The sequence below is a fragment of the Sceloporus occidentalis genome, unplaced genomic scaffold (genome assembly GCF_023333645.1).
Source record: "Sceloporus occidentalis isolate IW3139 unplaced genomic scaffold, rSceOcc1.0.p SCAF_4, whole genome shotgun sequence".
Taxonomy (NCBI): domain Eukaryota; kingdom Metazoa; phylum Chordata; class Lepidosauria; order Squamata; family Phrynosomatidae; genus Sceloporus; species Sceloporus occidentalis.
The window spans coordinates 191,398,484-191,417,623 of NW_028316984.1; the positions used below are offsets into that span (position 1 = coordinate 191,398,484).

General features: G+C 40.3%; 1 protein-coding gene across 1 annotated transcript; it reads left to right on the top strand.

The window, feature by feature from the left end:
* Positions 1-12,325: 12,325 nt before the first annotated feature.
* LOC149315191 (uncharacterized) lies at positions 12,326-18,212 on the top strand. The gene is made up of 2 exons (XM_089523181.1): positions 12,326-13,414; positions 18,204-18,212. Exons 1-2 carry the CDS (start codon positions 12,326-12,328, stop codon positions 18,210-18,212), a joined length of 1,098 nt encoding a protein of 365 aa, XP_089379307.1.
* Positions 18,213-19,140: the final 928 nt, after the last annotated feature.

Sequence of the window (19,140 nt, forward strand, 5' to 3'; positions counted from 1 at the left end):
TGTATATGGTTCCCAGTCCTTTACTTCACTGTTCAATGTTGTTGTTGTTGTTGTTGTTGTTGTTTTCTTACCCATATCTCCCCCAGGCTTGAGATTAACATAGATTAAAACACATACAATAATTTAAACACTGTTAAAACACATAAAGATAGGACACATTAAAATCATCCAGCATATTTAAAATATCCTAATTTAAAATGCATTGTTTAAAATAGACTGGATAGGGTTGCTGGAAGAGATAAGTCTTTCATATTCCTTTAAATTCAGGCAGCATGCTTAGCTGTCAAATTTCTCTTGGCAGCCCATTCCACAGTTTAGGGGCGGCTGGTGAAAATACCCTCTGGGTGATAGTTGCCAGTCTAGTCCTGGCTGGTTGATGTAAATGTCTCCCACAGTGTATGGACTGGATTATCCAGGAGGAGGCAATCCTATAGGTAACCTGGACCCAAGCCATGTAGGAATTTAAAGGTAATAGCCAACACTTTTTACTTTGTCCAGAAACTTTATGGGCAGCCAGTGGAGTGCTTTCAATATTGGTGTGATATACTCACTCTTAGATGTACCAGTGATCAATCTGGCTGCTGTGTTTTGAAGTTTCCAAACTTGGTACAAAGGTAGACTAATGTACAACACATTGCAAAAGTCCAGCTTATAATAACTGAAGCTTATAATAAGCATTCATGCCATCGCATCTGTCTGGGTTGACATTTGGAGAGACCGATCCAGGAGTACTCCCAAAGTGTGAAAACAGTCTTTTAGGTGGAGTGTAATCCCATCCAGAACTGGTTGACACACCTCAGCCAGTAGAAAGTTTATCCATTTTGGCCATTTGAAAAAAATGTTAACAACCATTCTTCTTTTGGTGGTAACAAAGTGTTTCTCTACTTCTGAGCATATAACAGTCTTGCTGCTAATATCCTGTAATGTTCTGTTTTAAAATTTATATCTTTCCATCTTTCCTCAAAGAGTCCCAACAGAAAGGGTTCCGGTTTTAGCTGCCTCATTAAAAAAATCACTACAAATGATTTTCTTGAGTGTCAGGAAATCCTGATGAAGACAGTCATTAGACCAATGAGACATTTTTCAGCTGGGGGAATACTTATCAAATTTGCAGATGACACCAAATTAGGAGGAATAGCTAATACTCCAGAGGACAGGATCAAAATTCAAAATGACCTGAATAGACTAGAAAGCTGGGCCAGAGCTAACAGAATGAACTTCAACAGGGAGAAATGTAAGGTACTGCACTTAGGGCGAAAAAATGAAATGCACAGATATAGGATGGGGGACACCTGGCTTAAGGAGACAACATGTGAAAGGAATCTAGGAGTCCAAGTAGACCACAAGTTGAACATGAGTCAACAATGCAATGCGGCAGCTAACAAGGCCAATGCAATTTTAGGCTGCATCAATAGAAGTATAGTGTCTAGATCAAGGGAAGTAATAGTGCCACTATATTCTGCTCTGGTCAGGCCCCACCTGGAATATTGTGTCCAGTTCTGGGCACCACAATTCAAAAAGGACATTGAGAAACTGGAGCGTGTCCAAAGGAGGGCAACTAAAATGGTGAAGGGTCTAGAAACCAAGCCCTATGAGGAACGCCTTAGGGAGCTGGGTATGTTTAGCCTGGAGAAGAGAAGGTTAAGAGGTGATATGATAACCCTGTTTAAATATTTGAAAGGATGTCATATTGAGGAGGGAGCAAGCTTGTTTTCTGCTGCTCCAGAGAACAGGACCAGGAACAATGGATCCAAGCTGAAGGAAAAGAGATTCCACCTGAACATTAGGAGGAACTTCCTGACAGTAAGGGCTGTTCGACAGTGGAACAAACTCCCTCAGAGTGTGGTGGAGTCTCCCTCCTTGGAGGTCTTCAAATGGAGGCTGGATGGCCATCTCTCGGGGATGCTTTGATCTGGATTTCCTGCATGGCAGGGGGTTGGACTGGATGGCCCTTGCGGTCTCTTCCAACTCTATGATTCTATGATTCTCTGATTCTATGAGTTAAAGAATTATTCTGTATGAGAAATCCATGAGGGGATTTTTGTGTGTGCAGAAAAGGCCATTTTCTATGTAGAAAACGGGTCCAGTTACTCATGAGTTGGCTGTCACCACTCCAGAGATCCTGTTCACATCCTCAGCCACCCACATGGTAAGTAGATCTGCTCCTAACTGGTGGAATTCTCTTTCACGGGAGGCAGTCTTCCTCTGCTTCTCCCTTTTTGTTTAAGCTTTTCTAAGCAGTAACCTTGTTTTCTATGCAGAGATGTTGTTTTATGGGCAGGAACTACTGTTGCTCATTCAGAAAACTTGTCTTCTGCAGAGAAAGTGCTATTTTCTGTACAAAAAATCCCATCATGTGCTTTGTTGTTTGTTTTTGGGCTGGTTTTTCCCCCCACAGAATTGCAAACAGACTTTTAGAACATGGCCACATAGCTCGAAAACTCCACAAAAAAAGAACACAAAAGACTTCAGGAAAACTGCACAGTTTTCAACAACTTTCTTCCAGCAAGGAGAAAAACAGTAAAAGTATTGATAAACAGCATTTACAAAATTGTACATGCCTGGAAACTAGCAGGAGAATGTCCCTGCAGTTGTTGATGTCAAAACCAGAAGCAGACATGTGCCCATTTGTCATTTAAAGATAAAATTTCTAGGCATTTTTAACAGTCTGTGCAGCCTCGTAATGGGTCTAGGATAAAAATTTGGCCTTTGAACCTCACATAGGGCTTGTCTATACTTGCCAGGATACTACAAATTCCCTGAGAATTTGCCCCTTACTTTCGTCTCTGTTGCTCCAGCAATGATGGGCAACTGCTTGCCCATACATCACCTGGCACTGCTGATGTCAGAATGAGGTGCCCAGCCATGCTATTGATGCTTGGCATCTTGTTCCGACCTCTGAGTGACTCATACCCACAGTGGTGGCAACAGGCAATGAATGAGGATCACAAGTGAAAAGGCATCCATCCATTGTCATTGAAAACTCACAACAAAAAGCATGTTTTTAATGTGGGGGTTAAGGGAAGGAAGCCTGAAATCAGCCAGGGGTGTCCTGAAGACAGTCCAGACCTGATTTGGGGTTTGGGCCCTGCATCATGTAAGCAGAATGCAATGAGCCCGGACCCCAGAACTTAGGGTAAAACACCCATGTAGAAAAGGCCACTCCTGCCTAGATATAAATCTGCCTCTCTAAAAGGAGTAACCCAAATGCTAACATACAGGTAAAACAGAATGTGGTTGCTGTGTGGGATGGACACTGACTAGTCCTCTATTCTGGGTGTGTGGTGGATTCATGTAATAGCTATCGTCAATCCCACCTGTCCAGTGTTACAAGTTGCTATTAAGTAATTCAGTTACCTGGCAGGACATAGCTTCTTGAGTTCACCTTGGGTTCAGTCTGGCAATCTCCCAGAAGCATCCTGCAGGTGTCCATGACACTTTGCCGAAGGAGGGAGCAAATTGCTTTTTCAAGCCAAAGCCATGGCAATTATTAAAAGCATCGACCTGAATGAGGGTCGATGTTTTCATCTGAAAACAAAATCATTCACAATCTGCTATTGTTGCCATCCCGGCAACACAGCACTGTGATGACTCAATTTGTGCATGTCACTTTGCCGGTATGTTCCACTCTGCCTTTCTCAACCGGTGATGAATTGCGGCTTGTAGTAGCTTCCAGGCTGGAAACTCCAGGAAGAGGTAACTTCTTGCCACCCAAGTAGAGAAAGAGAAAAGATCAGAATTAATCTACCTTGAACTGTAGAATTCAGAGACACAGCCATGTTAGTCTGGAATACATTAAACTGTGTTATCTCTGTCTATGGTGAGTCCCTACTTTAAATGCCCAATCCTCTACAAGCAAACTGGAGTAACCAATGGGATAAGAGGAATAACAGTGCATTTAGGACAGCTAGAGTGATTTTCACCCCACCAAATATTTGGCATTGTTTTTAAAGCCATTTGCAATCTTTTCATCTTCCTGGCTGCTATTCATTATGAGAACCAACCAGTGAATTTTAGTCAGTTCTGGGAGCCCTTTCTCTGCTCCTTTTCAGCCCTCACTGCCATATTTGCCCTCCTTGCATTTCATTCTTTTGGTTGTCTGGTGACCCGTGTGGTTTGCAGGAATCCTTTAAGCGAATATAGTACAAATCAATGGCACTTTGCAGGTAACAGTGTCAGGGGGAGAGTCACCTATCCACAAAATGGCAAAGGAGTGCCGTCTCACTTAGTGAAATGACTTTACCACCCATATTGGAAAATACTTATGAAGTTTCAAGGGCTTTCATGAACAATTGCAAGGAATGAGGTGGATGAGAATTTTGGATTTGATATGAACTCTTTGAAAGTTTATATGCAGGAGAAAGCAAAACTGACAGATTTGTCCATTTTCTAGAGATGGGTGAGATTCAATTTCAGTTTGCTTTTTTATCCAAATTTATTCCAACACTCAACATTTATATGTTAAAGAGTGACACTGACAGATTTGGTATCTCTAGCAAGAAATTATCACTAACCCCAGATATCAAAGGAACCAGATTCCATCTGATCTTGGAAACTAAGCAAGGTCAGCTCTGGTTATATTTGGATGGAAGACCTTCAGGTGCTGTAGGCTATATTTCAGATGAAGGAAGCCCGGGAGTTCATGGATACCATGACTACCATGGGCCTGTCCCAATTAGTCTCGGGTCCCACACATTGTGCTGGTAATACACTAGATGTGGTCTTTAGTATGGATCAGGTATGTCCGTGGGCAGAGGTAATTCGTACCTCTGCTCTGTCATGAACGGATCATTTTCTGGTCAAGGTGGGACTGAAGGCCCATATCCCCCTCAGGGGTGGAGGACCTATTAAAATGGTCTGCCCTCGAAGGCTGATGGAACCCAAAAGGTTCCAGAAAGCCCTAGAGGGTCTTATGGTTGGGAATGACAGCAATTCTGTTGAAGCCTTGGTTGATACGTGGAATAACGACCTTACCAAAGCCATAGAAATTATTGCCCTTGAGCCTCCTTACCAGCCTGCTTCAAATAAAAAACCATGGTACACAGAAGATTGTCGTAAAATGAAGCGGACTGAGCAATGACTAGTGCGCTGCTGGCGGAAACATCAACGTTTATCTGACAAGACACTCCTTGAGAACTTATTGGCTTCTTACAGAGTGGCAATAGAGGCAGCAAAGAATTCTTTCTATGCTGCATGTATTGCGTCAGCAGAGTTTCATCCAGCAGAGCTGTTTAGGGTGGCTAAAGAGCTAACTCAACTGCCTTCCACACTAAACCTATTATTACAACCAACTAGAGCCTGCTGTGATGCTTTTAACAACTTTTTTGCTGATTAAATCTCTCAGGTAAGGGCTGATTTGGACACGGGCATTATGACAGAGACAAAAAGAGAAGTGTCCAGTGATTCTGTGGACTATGTTAGACTGGATCATTTTGAGTTTGTAAATACCAATGAAGTGGACAAGATTCTTGGAAGTGTTAGGAAGACGATATGCCCCCTCGATCCTTGCCCATAATGGTTGATCATCCAGGGAGGGGATGCAACAAAAATATTATTACAATCAATAATTAATGCATCCCTTAGGGAGGGAAAATTTCCATTGAAATTAAAGCAGGCAGTTGTCAGACCGCTTTTTCAAAAAACCTCCCTAGATCCCCTGGTGAGGAATAACTACAGATCGGTCTCCCTTTTACCATTTTTGGCCAACGTGATCGAGGGGGCAGTCGCCTTTCAGCTCCAGGCTAGCTTAGATGAGACCGATTATCTAGACCCATTTCAAACCGGCTTTAAGGTGGGATATGAAGTTCAGACTGCCATGGCCGCCTTAGTTGATGATCTCTGTCTGGGTATCGACAGGGGAAGCGTGACCCTGCTGGTGCTCTTGAACATCTCAGCGGCCTTCGATACCATTGACCACCGTATCCTTCTGGAACGGCTGAGGGAGTTAAGTATCAGAGGCACTGTTTTGCAGTGGTTCAGGTCCTACCTCTTGGGCAGAGTCCAAATGGTGTCACTTGGCGACAGTTGTTCGTCCAAGAGTTAGCTCATATCAGGTGTCCCTCAAGGGGTGATACTGTCGCCAATGCTATTTAACATTTACATGAAGCTGCTGGGAGAGATTATCCAGAGGCATGGGGTGTGGTGTTATCAGTTCCCTGATGACACCCAACTCTATGTCCCCAACTGCTGCAGTGACTAAGGATGGCATCTCTCTGGATGCCTGCCTTGGGTCGGTAATGGGCTGGATGAGGGAAAACAAACTCAGGCTGAACCCAGAGAAAACGGAGGGATGGAGATTTGTCAGCCAGTCCTGGATGGGGTCACACTTTCCCTAAAGGACAAGGTTCGCAGTTTGGGAGTATTCCTAGATCCATCTCTGCAGTTGTCATCTCATATAGATGCGACGGCCAGGAGTGCTTGGTATCAGCTTCGGTTGATATGCCAACTGCATCCCTACCTGAACCAAAAGGACCTTGAAGCAGTGGTACATGCACTGGTAATCTCTCGTTTAGACTTCTGTAACATGCTCTACTTGGGGCTACCCTTGTACCAAGTCTGGAAGCTTCAATTGGTTCAAAATGCGGCAGCCAGATTGGTCACTGGCACATGTAGGTTTGACCATATAACACAAGTATTAAAATCTCTTCACTGGCTGTCAATTACCTTCCAGGCTCAATAGAAGGCGTTGGTCATTACCATTAAAGCCCTACATGACTTGGGCCCGAGTTACTTGCAAGAACACCTCTCCCTACACAATCCGCCTTGCACTCTCAGAACATCAGGGAAGTATTTACTGAAACACCATAGTACCAGGTTAATGACAACTTCCCACAGGGCGTTTACAGCAGCGATCACAAAATTATGGAATAGCCTAACGGAAGAAATCCATTGTATTACTACCTTAGAGACATTCAAGAAGGCACTCAAAACGGATCTCTTCCGGTGGGCTTATCCATTAGATTCGATATAGAAGTTGATGATAATATCCCACTCTCGACTGTAATCACTGACTACTGACAAATTTATTTTAGAGTACTAATAGGAATTGGTAAATTCAATATTAGTGTTTTATTGTTCATATTAATATTTTATACCATTTGTATTACCGTGTAGTATTTTATTGCTGTAATCCCGCCTTGATCTTTGGAGAGGCGGGAAATATAAATAAACTCTATTATTATTATTATTATTATTATTATTATTATTAGCTTGGCCAACAGTCAGGAATTCTGGGAACTGAAGTACAAAACACTTGGGGGACCAAAGTTTGAGAACTACTGCTCTAGACTGATATCAATGCAGGGAGATACCACTGCCCTTCTGAGCCATGCAGGGACTAGGAGCAAAACTGCAATAAATATTTGACTCTGTTAGCAACAGAACAGTAACCTCCCTTGAGATCCAGGCCACCTTGTTCTGTATGGTTTCACTGCAGTCCGATACAGTACAAAGTGGTGTTTTAAGGACATCTTTCAAACCTCCACCCGTTTGAACTTGCCCCATATGCTTGCAACTACCTTATAGAATCTATTCTTTCTGACTTTGGTAAAATCCCCTATTTCCTATGCCCTTTTATACATCAGCATATAACTCAGGTACGAAAGTCAGTGTGGTGTAATGGTTTAGGTGCTGGACTAGGACACTGGGAAGCCAGGTTTGAATCCCAGCTTGGCTATGGAAACCCGCTGGATGACCTTATTATTGTTGTTGTTGTTGTTGTTGTTGTTAAGCTTTATTTATATAGCACTGTACATCTACACAACACACTGTCTCATCCTCAGAGGATGGGAGTGGCAAACCCCAACTGATGAAACTTGCCAAGAAAGCCCTATGACAGGGTTGCCTCAGGGTCGCCATATGTTGGAAATGACTTGAAGGCACACAACAACAGCAACAACAACAGCTTAATTCTCTTTCATACTACCCAATTATAACATTTTAACACTGCATTGGAATTCTAGGATTAAGTCCAGCATCTAAAATCAGCCAGCTGCATTATAGTAAACCATTAGTGGCCAGCTCCACAGAGGCCAAGTCCCAATTTACGGAATCCTGGGATTTCTAGTTTGTTGTGGCACCAGAGCTCTCTAACAGAGCAGGCTAAATATCTCACAAAACTACACATCCCCAAATTCCACAGCACTGAGCCATGGGAGTTTTAGCAATGTCAAACTGCATTAATTCTGCAGTGTAGATGCAGCCTGTTACCATTGTAACTTTATAGGCTGCAGGGAGTGTTGCTATAACGGCTTCACTAGCTATCCTCTGTTTCCAGGTACAATTCAAAATGCTTACTATGACCTTCAAAGCCCTATATGGCATCATCCCGGGCACTTTGAAAGCCTGTATTTCCCTATATGAGCCTGCCCAAGTCTTGCAATCTTCAGGGGAGGGATTTCTCTCCATTTCCCAGACTTCCCCAGTGTGTCTGGTGAAGGCATGAAAGAGTCTTCTTGGTGGGTGCTCTTAGGTTATAAATCTGCCTGCCAAGGGAGGCTCAGTTGGTCCTCTTTTTGCTCTCTTTTCACCAGCAAGCAAAGACTTCCTTATCTAAACAGAACTTCAGCCAGTTGAGGATGTGTGCTGTTTCTAAACTACGTAATATGCACTTAATGTGTCTTTAACTGATTCCAATTAGTGTTTTAATTGCATTGATGCTTTGGGGCTGATTTTGGGTTGTATATTGAGAGAAAGGAAGGCTATAAAACAAATAAATTGATTAAATAAATAAATAAATATTAGCCAAGATTCTACAATGGCATCTAATTTGCATGTAACTTTACACATACACACACCCTATCTGCACTGCAGAAATAATCTGGCTTAACATAGCTTTAACTGCCCTGGTTCAGTGCTATAGAATTCTGGGAATTGTAGTTGGTTGGTTGTGGCACCAGAGCAGCGCAAATGCAGCCTCAGCTACATACCAAGGGTCCTACACAACTCTTCTAGTGAATTATGGAGATGCACATCAGGGCACTGCCATGCTCTACCAATGCACATCAGGCTCTACCAATGCGCATCGCCACTCCCTAGCTGTGCAATGTTTACTTCACTGGCTTTCCTATATAGTCATGTCACCACAGCCCTTGATGAATAATGATATTGCAAAACTGTTCACTTCTATTTCCTGCAGATTTAAATCCCACACTGAATTCCAGCCATTATATTTATGACTTAGTTGTGGGAGGAAAGGAGCTAATCGCAAGCAACTAGTGATTTCCCAGCCATAGAAAGATTATATAAAGTAATATAGAAGAGACCATCCCCATTGTGTTTCCTGCCTCCTGTCTTGATTTTGCTGTGCTGAAGGAAAGAAAAAGAAATAAGGAAGTTTCCCCTTGGCACTAAAATAAGTGGTTATGAATGACACAAAGAGACCATCTCCTGAGCGACTAGGCAACAGCACTTTTCGAAATTGCTTTCTGAGATTTGAAACCCATTAACTGGAGGTGAATGAAAACAAAATGTGTGTCCCTAGTTGTGTAAAAGAGGAGTGTATTGGATTATTGTGATAAAAAAGACATCTGTCATCCATTAAACCATATTTCAGGCTATCCTATTTTGTCAAGAATGAATCCATAAGGGTTTCCCTCTCTCAGAAGAAAAAAGAAAAAGAAATGACAAGAACCACTGCTGTCCTCACAACTCAGTTTGCATTTGCTGCTGGGATATTCTCTCTCTCTCTCTCTCTCTCTCTAAGATGTGAAAAGGGACAGGATTTATTTACTTTCTTTCCTCTCTCCTGGCCTTCCTGTATCTTCTCACATTTCTTGGATCTATTTCTTGGCTTTGAACTGTACAGGTCTAGGAACCTGAAACTAGACATGCACTAATAAGCCTGGAGCATGTAAAGTTCTACCGCTTCCTCATCCATGGACCAGACCTCACTCAGTCAGTTCCATCAAGAAAGGCACATCCAGCTCCTTGCGTGCCATTTGACCTTGCTTCAATAGAGCAATACTTCACTCCTGTAGAAGCATACTAAAATGAAAACATAATTAAGCCACTAAGAGAATTAAATGCACCTTACAAGCGTATCCATTAAAAGCCAAGGGGATGCAGACAATTTGTTGTTGTTTGAAGTGAGTTTCAATTTATGGCAACTCCATGACTGAGAGATGTCCAAGAGCCTACTCATCAGCTCCCCTACTCAGGTCTTGCAATGTCTTGCAACCATGTCTTTCTTGATTGAATCAATCCAACTATAGTGCAGTCTTCCTCTTTGTATACTGCCTTTACCATTTTAACAACCTTTGGGCCAAAACATATTGCAGAAATTTGAGTTTGAGTCTTTAACTGCACTGGCTCAATGCCAGGGAATTCCAGGTACTGTAGTTTTGTGAGACATTTAGCCTTCCCTATCAGAGAGCTCTTGAGCCACAACAAACTACAGTTCCCAGCATGCCCTAGCACTGAGCCAGGGCAGTTAAAGCAGTCTCAAATTGGATTATTTCTGCAGTGTGTTTTGGCCCATTATCAACTTTTTCCAATGAGTCACATCATCTCATAATATGCCTAGAATACAACATCCTTAGTTTAGTCACCTTCTCTTCTCGGGAGAGTTCAGGTTTGATTGGCTCTAGAACCCATTCATTTGTCTTTTTAGCAGTCCATGGTATAAGTGGACCTCTTCTTCAGCACTACATTTCAAATGAGTTTATTTTCTTCCTGTCCGTTTTCTTCACTGTCTAGCTTTCATACTCATACATAGAAACTAGAAATATGATGGCCTGGATACAGCACATTATTCAAAATCCTTTCTCCGTAACCAATCAGTTTCCAAGGCCTGTTGAAGTAAAAAGTCTGCAACACCATGGAGAGGGTAGCTTCTCCAAGAAGGGAGTTTCAGAGCCTGGGGGCAGTCCTCAAGAAAACTCTCTTTTCATTCCCATCAGACATACCTTTGTGGGTGGTGAAACCTGGTGCCCCTTTGAAAATGAGACTATTATTCATAGTACAGAATTCCGTAGAACTTGCAAAATTATGATTATATATATATATATATATATATATATATATATATATATATAATTTTATTGGAAACTTAAGCATTAAGGGAAAAATGGATTTTTACAATTAGATAAATTAATAGTTCTAACAACGTACATTTACAAACAAATAATTATCTGTATCATCCTAAACATTCAGCTGTCCAAAATTATCCAGTTTTCAGAAAGATAAAATAAATATACTTCCTACGTATATCACTCATCTTGTGTGTTTATTACTGACTTCTACATTGTTTCCTTATACTTTTAATAGTCCTAAATAACTCCAGTCTCTTTATTTCATTGTTGATTTGCACCTTCCTATCCTTGTCAAAGTTAAGTGGTATTTCCATATATATATATATATATATATATATATATATATATATATATCTTTGTTATTTTATATCTCCTTCCAACGTTTACCACAATAAATCTTTAACGCCTCCCATTCCTTTTCAATCTTTTCCTCGTTCTTTCCATGAATAATGTTAGTTAGGGTTTTACAAGTAAACCAAGTTATGTTGCAAATTGCTTATAACAGTATAAACAACGGCAGATGGAGATCCAATAGAACCATTAGATCTTCGCTGAGCCAACTCCTACAGGTGCCCTTCTACGACATTGATATCCTTGATGTGGAATGGCTTCCTAATACATCAACTTATAAGCGAATCTTGTTAACTTTTGAACAATCTACAATTCCTCTCATGTTGTTGAAAATGAAACCCTTTTTATTCAAATTCCAAATAATTCCAGCACAGGTTTTTCGTGATCAAATTATATCTCCTCTGTTCCCCAATAAGCATGATAGTGGGGGGCTTGCAGATCAAAGTAATGCCCACTTGACAATTCCTAAAGGAATCCCTAAAGGGACCTTGAGTAAGACCACACCGAAGCCCAATTCAGTTAAAACCTTCAACAGTACGGCAGAGAGGCAACCCACAGAGAAACAGGCCACAGATTCAAGTGACTTAATAATTAATATAGAACAACATGACATCACATCCAGAGTGGACGACCTTAAAAATATGCTGCTTACTACAAAGGATTTGGCCATACCACTGTGGAATTCAATAACTACCGCTGAGGCCCATGATGTGGAGAGGGCTTTAGATATAAGTGCTATTGATGCTCTCTTATCAATGAATAAAAAGGACCTTACAACTATAATTCCAGTACAACTTTTGGAACCTAAGAGAGTTAACACTGTACCCTCTCTGCATGAAGCATCTAACAAACAAAAGGATCCAGCTCAAACAGAACTCTTGAACATTGATGATGACATGGACTTTACATCAGCCTGACAACTAAGCTTATTAAGTTGGAATATCATGGGCTGGGGAAATAGGTTCCATGATGCAGATTTTGCAAATTACCTTCAAACTTTTAAAATTCTATGTTTACAAGAGACATGGGCTCTTGAAACTAATTTGCCATCTCTTTATGGATTTCAAGCATTTTCTGTTCCCGCAGCTAAAAGTTGTACAAGAGGCCGTGGTAGTGGTGGTCTCACAATATTCATATCTGTTGATTTGCAGGCGGAGATTCAACCAATAACTAGTGCTTTTCCACATTGTATACAAGTGCTAGGTATCAAGAGCATGTGTTTTGGTTCCTTAATTTGTATAAATGTTTACTTTCCCCCTAACTTAGCAAAGAACGTAGGTCCTAACAATATTTGGGATAGTTTATCTGAAACCATATTTTCTTTAGAGAGTCAATATCCCTCTACAAGGCTTTTACTCTGTGGAGATTTTAATGCTAGAATTGGAAATGACTCAAGGCAGGTGGAGAGTACTAACCAAGGATCAGCTGCTTATACTGTACCTGTTCTAAGGGTCTCAAAGGATATAATTACCAACAAAGCTGGCTTTAAGCTTATAGAAATTCTTTCTTTGCATGGCTTGCAGTGCCTTAATGGAACCCATTATGATCTGACATCGGGTCCATATACTTATGTTACCAACAGGGGAACAAGTACAATAGATTATATAATAGTATCTGCAAATCTGGTTCCTGATATTTGTAGATTTGAAGTTATTAGTCATGTTGAAAGTGATCATTTCCCATTGTCATTATTATTTAATACTGGGTCATTTCATCCCCCTTGTACTCCCCAAAATTTAAATTTAAACTTAAATCTAAATGGAATTCATATGGGAGAACAGAGAATACGGTGGTCAATTAATTTGGGCAGCTCAGTCCATCAGATGCTGGAGAGTATTACCTTTAAGTCCCTACAATCAGCTATTTTAAATTCCACTTCAGATATTTTACATACTTTCCAAACTATCATTCAAATGCTTAGGCCCAAGTTGGTGAGTAACAAACAATTTAATCCCAACACGGTAGCAACTAACAGATGGTTTGATTTGGAATGTCGAAGTGCTCGGAAAGCACTGATGAAGTGCTCTCGGCAGGCACTTAGAAACAACGATAATATCTCTCCTGACATCTTAGCCTCTATGCGGTCATCCTATAAGGCACTCTTAAAACACAAAAAAGATGAATATATTAGAACACAATGGAAACAACTAGCGCAAGCGGTTACAGGAAAAAATGAGAAACAGTTTTGGGATATTACTGCTTCTGGCATGAATAGGATTAGACCGGTCATTGTTGGGCATATTACATCACAACAATGGTATAGCCATTTTAGTAAGCTCTATGGAGCTACAAATGCAGAGCATCACTCTCTTTTTGTTTTAAAAACTACCTATCTGCCTCAATGGCCCCCAGTTTCAGAATCTGAGATAAAAAAGCTGATTGAAGCTCTGGCATTGAATAAAGCCCCAGGAGAAAATATGATGCCCCCAGAAATATATAAAAAATTTTCTGAATGGTGGGCTCCAATATTAGCTAAGGTGTTTACCCAAATTAATAATACTGGGATAACTCCAGTAGGCTGGAAACAGAGTGTAGTTGTCCCCATATATAAGAAGGGAGATAAGCAAGATCCTAATAACTATTGGCCCATAAGCCTTCTGGATGTGGATTCTAAGTTATATAGTAGATATTTATTAAATAGACTGGAGGATTGGGAATTTAATAACCAGATTATTTATCCTGAACAAGCTGGATTCAGGGAAGGCCAGAGTACTATTGACCACTGTTTGACTCTTTTTTATTTAGCCCAGAAAGGAATCGAAGGCCCTACAAAACATCTGTTTGTTGCCTTTATTGACCTAGCAGCAGCTTTTGATTCAATTGACAGAAACTTGTTATGGCATAAACTGGCCAATACCAATATAGACAATCGCTTATTGTTTCTGATTAAGGAACTTTATACCAATACAACAGCAAGGATAAGAGTTGGTACCTCTGGTTCACTAACTGATCCTATTCCCACAAATAAAGGAGTTAAACAAGGATGCCTTTTGGCACCAACACTTTTTAATTTATATTTGAATAACATCATCCCAGCACTTTTTGGCCCAGAATTTTTTCCACCTACACTTGGATCAAAAAAGATCTCTATTTTGTTATATGCCGATGACATGGTTTTAATTTCACTTACACGTATAGGTCTGAGAAGGTTACTTTCCAAGCTAGAGGCATTTTGTTCCAAGGAAAAGCTTGTTATTAACTATAATAAAACAAAGGTAATGCTTTTTGGGAAAAGACACGCTGATTTTCGTTGTTCTATTAACGGTCATCAGATTGAACAATGCAGAGAATTTAAGTATCTCGGCATTTACTTCACAGAAAACCTTTCTTGGAAGCCCCACATAGAAGCTAGTAGAGCAGTAGCTGTGAGATTAATTGGAGCAATCCTTAGATTCTATAATCAGGCAGGGGGTCATTTAGTTGCACCTGCTGTTAAAATATTCCAGAGTAAAGTTATAACCCACATTCTTTATGGCGCTGCCGTGTGGGATTGGGATGATTCCCAAATGGTCAAACTGGAGGCCGTCCAGAATATGTTTCTTAGGAAATTGCTCCTACTCCCACCTGGCACACCTGCAGCCTTGGTCCGGGCTGAGGTTGGCCTCCCTTCCATTAGAGCTCGTATTCATTTTACTTTACTTAATTATTGGAGATCTGTTAAAGACTCTACGGTTAAGGTTTTTCCTAAGTTGTGTTTTCAATATTTATCAAGCTGCAAAGTCTGGAGCTCAAGACACCAGAGGCTGCTTGAATCATATCCTGCTCTAATTGAAAATTCTTCCAGTTGGAATTCAAGAGAGAAACTCCGTGAATATATTTTTAACCAAGATGTGCATCTGGATAGACTGGCTATTAATAATTCAAAATTTTCCAAATGGTTTAGATTATATAAATTGGACCATCAGATGGCTGTTTACCTAGGGAATCTTACATTTCTAAAGCTTAGACAGGCTTTTACAGCTCTCCGCTTCCAAACAATGCCCTCAGCCATGATTGACAGTAGATATTCACATACACCTAAGGATTCCCGTTTATGTATTTGTGGAGCCTCAGAAATTGAGGATTTGCCTCATTATTTGTTTTCTTGCTCACTATATACTGGTCCAAGAACTAAATTTATGGGATCTATTCTGCCCAATTTACAGTCTAATACCATTTCCGAAAAAATTTATTATCTCTTGTCTGATATCGATTCTAAGGTAACTTATAAGGTTTCACTGTTTGCTTCAGCAGCAATTAAAATTTGGGCAAGGGTAATAGCAGACATTGCAGTTGATTGCCAGGGGGATGACCTTATCTAAACTTTGAAGCCTTTTTTTTTTTCCCCAATGTTTTTAATGATTGTTAGGTGGATGATTTTACCCAAACCTTGAAGTGGTTTTTTTTCTCTTCTTTTAACGTTGTCCTATTTAATTAACTGGAAGTATATTATGTATTAAATCTGGATGTTATTTGATGGAATATTTTATAATTCTGAATTGCCGTTACTGGTTTTATATTTTATCATGCGAATGGCCTTTGGCTTAAGCATTAATAATAAAGATTGATTGACTGATGATGGCTTGTCGATTTCCATCATATCATAGACTTATCAGCCACTCGTCAATCGATGAAATCTTGTTTAATTTCCAGTATTGTGCCAGAAGCAACCTTCCGGCTGTTGTCATATAAACAATCTTACACCAATGAAGGGCTTCTATTCTCTTTGGAATTTTATTTGTCATATTTAAAAGATAAATTTCAGGAGTTAGTTCAAAATCAATACCGAGAATTTTAGTTATGGATAGGTGAATTTGGTTCCAATATTTCTTTATTCTAGGGCATTCCCACCAAACATGTAGCCACGTTCCTTTTGCATTCAAACATTTCCAGCACTGATTACTCTTTCCTTTGTGGATTTTTGCAATCTTTGCTGGGGTCAGGTGCCATTGGAATTCCATTTTTAAAAAGTTTTCATGGAGATTTTGACATGCAGTGAATTTTAGTGTTTTTTCCCCTGGCATTCTGCCAGCTTTCCAGATCAACTACTCTGCCAAGATCTCTGGCCCACTGAATCATGGATTCTTTTACTACAGAAAAAAACATCATGTTGCAAACCACACAAAAGTAACTAGTTGCCCTTAGGACCACAGTTGTTCAGGTAAGTTGAATCAGTTGTTCCATTACACTCTACTTTTTAAATCCTTTTTAGGGGGGAAATTCATTATCTATGAACTTGCCTTAAACATTTTAATTTAAAATGAACATGCAACTTGAGAAACTGCCTGAGAGAAGCCACTTCCTTCATACATGGCTTTTGAGCATTTATCTGTGGCAGTCGGTGGCTTCCATGTGAGTAGAGTGTTCACTCCGCTCTGGACTTTAGTCAGAACATCACATTAGTCAAGTGGCTGAATTGTCTCCTCAAAATTGGTCCAGCCCCTTTCAAGTTCAGACTGAAATCCAGTATGGATTTACCTCCCTACTGACATGGAAGTCACCAGCTGCCAGGGCCTTTCAAAGAAACTTCTGTCTGCTAGTTGCCATGAATGGCAAAATGTAGGGTTAGACAGGCCATTGGTCCAGGGACATCATTAGGGGGAGTTCAGATCGCACCAGGTGACATCCAAAGGGGGGTGACACCACTGCTCCCCAAATGTCTGCCTTTTGGCTGAAATGAACTGTGTGGTATTCAACTGTAACCATTTAAAATCCTGGAGCTCAGCAGAAGAGAAGGTTGTGAGTAGGGCGAGGCTCAGGTGGCAAAGAAAGGAGAGGCATCAGTTTTTAAAAAATAATTTTACTCTTTTAAAATTTTGTTTAAAAACATAACATAATAATATTTCATTGTAATAACATGAAACTATGTAAATGTAAATACATTTAGGCTATGCTTATGATATTGTGATTTAAAGGTATGATTTTAATTTTGCTTGTTGTTATGTCACAACTACTGCCATTACATTCAATGATATATGGGAATGACTATTTATGAGTAACATTAGTACCAAAAAAAAGGGATTACTGAGGATTCTGTATGGTGTGGTATGGGAGGAGGTCAATGGGGTGACACTGGGGGACACCAGTCCTAGTGATGCCACTGCTTTGGTCTGATTGAATGAAATTGCTTTTCCATTCCTAAATACCCAGTCAACGACACTTTTAAATAGCGAGTTACCTTTCCTAGTTACATTGTTAGCTGCACACAGATTTCCTCTGCACCATCACCATCACCAATTGTATGGTACAGTGAAGATGTAATAGCAAAATAGCAAAAATTGTGAGTGGGACTTTTGCCCTTTCAATAGGATACAAGCTGGAATATACTGTAATATGTTCTCTCCTGTCAGACTGTGGGGCATGTGGAAGCAAAGAAAATGCAAGTGCCTACAGCTGCTAAATTATTCAGTGCCATAGGTGTTAGCTCACCCTAGCATGCAACTTGTCACATCCCCTGATCACATTGTCATGCACCCTGGAACATTCCCCTTGAAATTCATTTATATTTCAACAAGGAGCAATGGTGTTAGGAGCAGAGGTCACCATTGGCTCCTGTAGGCTTACACACACCTCTCCATCCCCCATATCTTTTTAGTGAAACCTCTCAGAAATCAGAGGGCAGGATCAACTGCATGTATCATCCACAAGAATGAATGAGAGCAGGACAAATGATAGAAGTGCAGTTGTTATAATCATCAGTGCCAAGCTGAACTTTCACATTCAAATACTACTGAAACAAAAAGTACATTTTTGAAGGGCACAAAAATTCAGTCCAACAACAACAAAAAACCCTTTCTCTCTGCACTTCTTCATTTTTGTTTCTTTGTTTGTGTTGTTTTCCAGGTTTGTTGATGCCCTGAGTAGGGGGTCATTCTTAAGGTTTTTGTCTTCCGCCTATCCAACTAATCAGGGATCTCATCATGCAAGTAATTATATCGGTGATGATCGGCCTTTAAAGACATGTTGGAAACTTCTACTCATATAGAAAGGGGCTGCCAAAGGGCTCATAGGTACAAAGCATTTGGATCACAGGACGTTAATTCTGTAACATGCCAGGAGCTGCCTATGCTTTTGTCCTGCCACAATATGTTGGATTATATGTTATAGGAAATACAATAATATGATTTGGAAAGGTGATCTCAGACACAGGTACTGAGTAAAGACAAGAAAGGAGTCAAGCTTGATCAAGGTCCTTTATGTGAAAATGTCTGGCTCTAACTACTAAGAAAAGAGGGAATATGGGAAAAAGAAAGAGAAATGTGTTTATTAACTATAACCAATAAGAATTAGTCCACTTGACGTGTGAAATTGTGTGTAGTTTAATTAGGCAATTTTGATGCTTGTCTCTCATTTTTGACAATGAAAGTCACCGGACTGGATCTATATAGTTTCCTAATAAAGGTTTCCTGAATTTAACTACTGAAGCCTGATTTTCTGAACTTGGAATCCTGCTGGTTTTGACTTATGGTACCAGTTTCATTGATTGCATATTTGTTTCCAGGCAAAATTAAAAGCCCATTCTTCTTTGGGGAGATCCGCACTGGAATATTTTGTCCAGTTCTCGGCACCAGAGTTCAAGAAAGATATTTACAAGCAGGAGCATGTTCAGAGGAGGGCAGGACAAAGATGAGCAATGGTCTGGAAACCAAGCTCTATGAGTATAGAGAGCTGGATGTATTTAGCTTAGAGAGAAGAAGACTGAAAGATGACATGATATCCATAATTAAATATGTGGAGGGATGTCACATAAAAGATGGAGCAAGCCATCTTTTTCTAGAAC